This window comes from Octodon degus, unplaced genomic scaffold (genome assembly GCF_000260255.1).
Source record: "Octodon degus isolate 3935 unplaced genomic scaffold, OctDeg1.0 scaffold00221, whole genome shotgun sequence".
Taxonomy (NCBI): domain Eukaryota; kingdom Metazoa; phylum Chordata; class Mammalia; order Rodentia; family Octodontidae; genus Octodon; species Octodon degus.
In genome coordinates this window covers 1,628,387-1,630,405 of record NW_004524797.1, presented here as the reverse complement: position 1 = coordinate 1,630,405, position 2,019 = coordinate 1,628,387, and the positions used below count along the sequence as shown (strand labels likewise).

At 50.5% G+C, this 2,019-nt stretch overlaps 1 protein-coding gene across 1 annotated transcript in view; it reads right to left on the bottom strand.

Moving 5' to 3' along the window:
- Galnt12 (polypeptide N-acetylgalactosaminyltransferase 12) overlaps positions 1–306 on the bottom strand; it is a 30,844-nt gene extending 30,538 nt beyond the window's left edge. The window contains exon 1 of the mRNA XM_023705476.1: positions 272–306. Coding sequence (XP_023561244.1) covers positions 272–306 — 35 coding nt within the window. The remainder of the gene's footprint in view (positions 1–271) is intronic.
- Positions 307–2,019: the final 1,713 nt, after the last annotated feature.

Here is a 2,019-nt window from a genome sequence, read left to right as displayed (position 1 = left end):
TCCGCAGCACCGCGCCCAGCCCGGCCAGCGCCAGCAGGGCCAGCACAGCCAGCAGCGCCCCTCGGCCGCGCCGCAGCCTCCGCGGGCAGTGCCGTCGTGTCGCGCACCCCAACATGCGCCCACCAGCTGCCGCCAGCGGTTGGCGCGCCCCGCGGCGAAGGCCACGGAGGCCGGACCCGGATCCCGGAACCACGCGCTGCCCCGCCCCCGGCCCGCCCCACCTGCGCCCCGCCCCCTTCCCGGCCGCCGTCGCGGGACTGTGCACCCCCACCTGAGGGTCCCTATTGGGCCGGCGTAGACTGGCATCTTTGGCCTCGCACCGGGTTGCGTCATTAGCATACTAATTTAGGGGGATCCTTAACACTGCGCTGCACTCCATGAGCCTTCGGGAATGCTGGCGCGCCGCAGGGGCAACATCTCACTGCCATTTCCCAGCACCACCTTGCAGATGTGCGGACCAGTGAAAAGGGGAGGTAGGCTGATCACTCCAGTTTACAGACTGGGAGACTGAGGCACAATGAAGCTGTCTCCTGACCCAGGTCGCCCTCTGTGCCACTTCAAGGAGCCCTGGAACTGCGGACCCTCACCTGGCCCTCTGCTTCTGTCTCATATCCTGCACTTTAGGGAAACCTCCAAAAAACCGATCAAATAATAAACTGTTCCTTCAGAAAAACATGCATGCACGCACAGAATTTCACACACCCCAGGCCGTCTATTGGTATTAAGTCTCCTAGGCTTTGTTAGAGGTTTCCTTTGGAGTGGTAGGGCTGTCTTGCACAGTGAAAATACAATCAGGATAAACCGCAGCACATCTCCCCAGCCACTGGGGGAGGAGAGAGGCGGAGCTTCACCACCCCAGCTTCACACATGCTGAAATACCCTTGCCCACCTGGTACCCCCCTTTAGCCACTCACTCCACAAGCCTTTTTAGGCAAATATATTTCAAGGTTGCATCATCTGTTTATGTATTAGTCAGAGTTCCACTCAAAAAAAAAAAAAAAAAGAACCAAGGGAGATACAAAAAGACATTTATTGCAAGAAATTACACAATTGTCAGGGTTGCTTAGGCAAATCTGAAACCCATAGTGCAGACTGCTGGGAAGCGCTGGATGAAATCCATGGGCATCAGCTGAAGCTGCACTCCATAAACAAAACTCCTTAAAAAAAAAAAAAAGTCCTGATTTTTCAGAGCAGCCTCATTTCTACTCTTAAGGCCTTTCATCAGCTTGAGTCAGGCCCACCAATCTCCTTTCCTGAATGTCAACTGATTACAGATATTAATCACATCCACAGATGCCTTCACAACAACACTAAGATTAGTGTTTAATTGAGTCACTGAGGGTTATATAGCCAAGCCAGGTTGACACATCAAACTGATCACCTCTATTAGTTTCCTAGAGCTGCTTTAAGAACATACTGCAAACTGAATACCTGAAAACAAGCTCAAGGAGAAATGGGGCCTTGCTCCCTCCACGGCCCTAGAAGAGCACTCTCTGGATTATTTATCCCTGGTGTTGCCAGCTATCTTTAGAATTCTGTCCCTTGAAGATACATGACTCTAATCTCTACCTCTATGGCCACATGACTTTCTCTTAGAATGGGCTTCTCTCTCCTACTCTTTTAAGAAGCATTGTTTTGGATTAGAACCGCACTAATGGCCTCAATTAGAGTCCAGTCTACTGACTTCATTATAACTTGCTTGTATCTGGTGTGACGCTATTTGCAAATAAGGTCACAGTTACAGTTACCAGGGAATACAACATCAATATGTTTTGGCAGGGACACAAACCTTTCCATTATGCACAGTTATGACAGTTGATACATTGGACTGTTAATACACATCCTGCTCTTGTAACAAAAGAATGTGAAGGACTTTGGACCATGAGCTGTGGTCACTACATGATCCCAAACTTGGTACAGCGTCAGACAGACACGAGGTGAGTGCTCAGTTGATGGCTGGTTTGCATCTCTTGCTCCACCTCCTTAGGTATCTGTTTGGATTCACTGGGAGGTGATTAG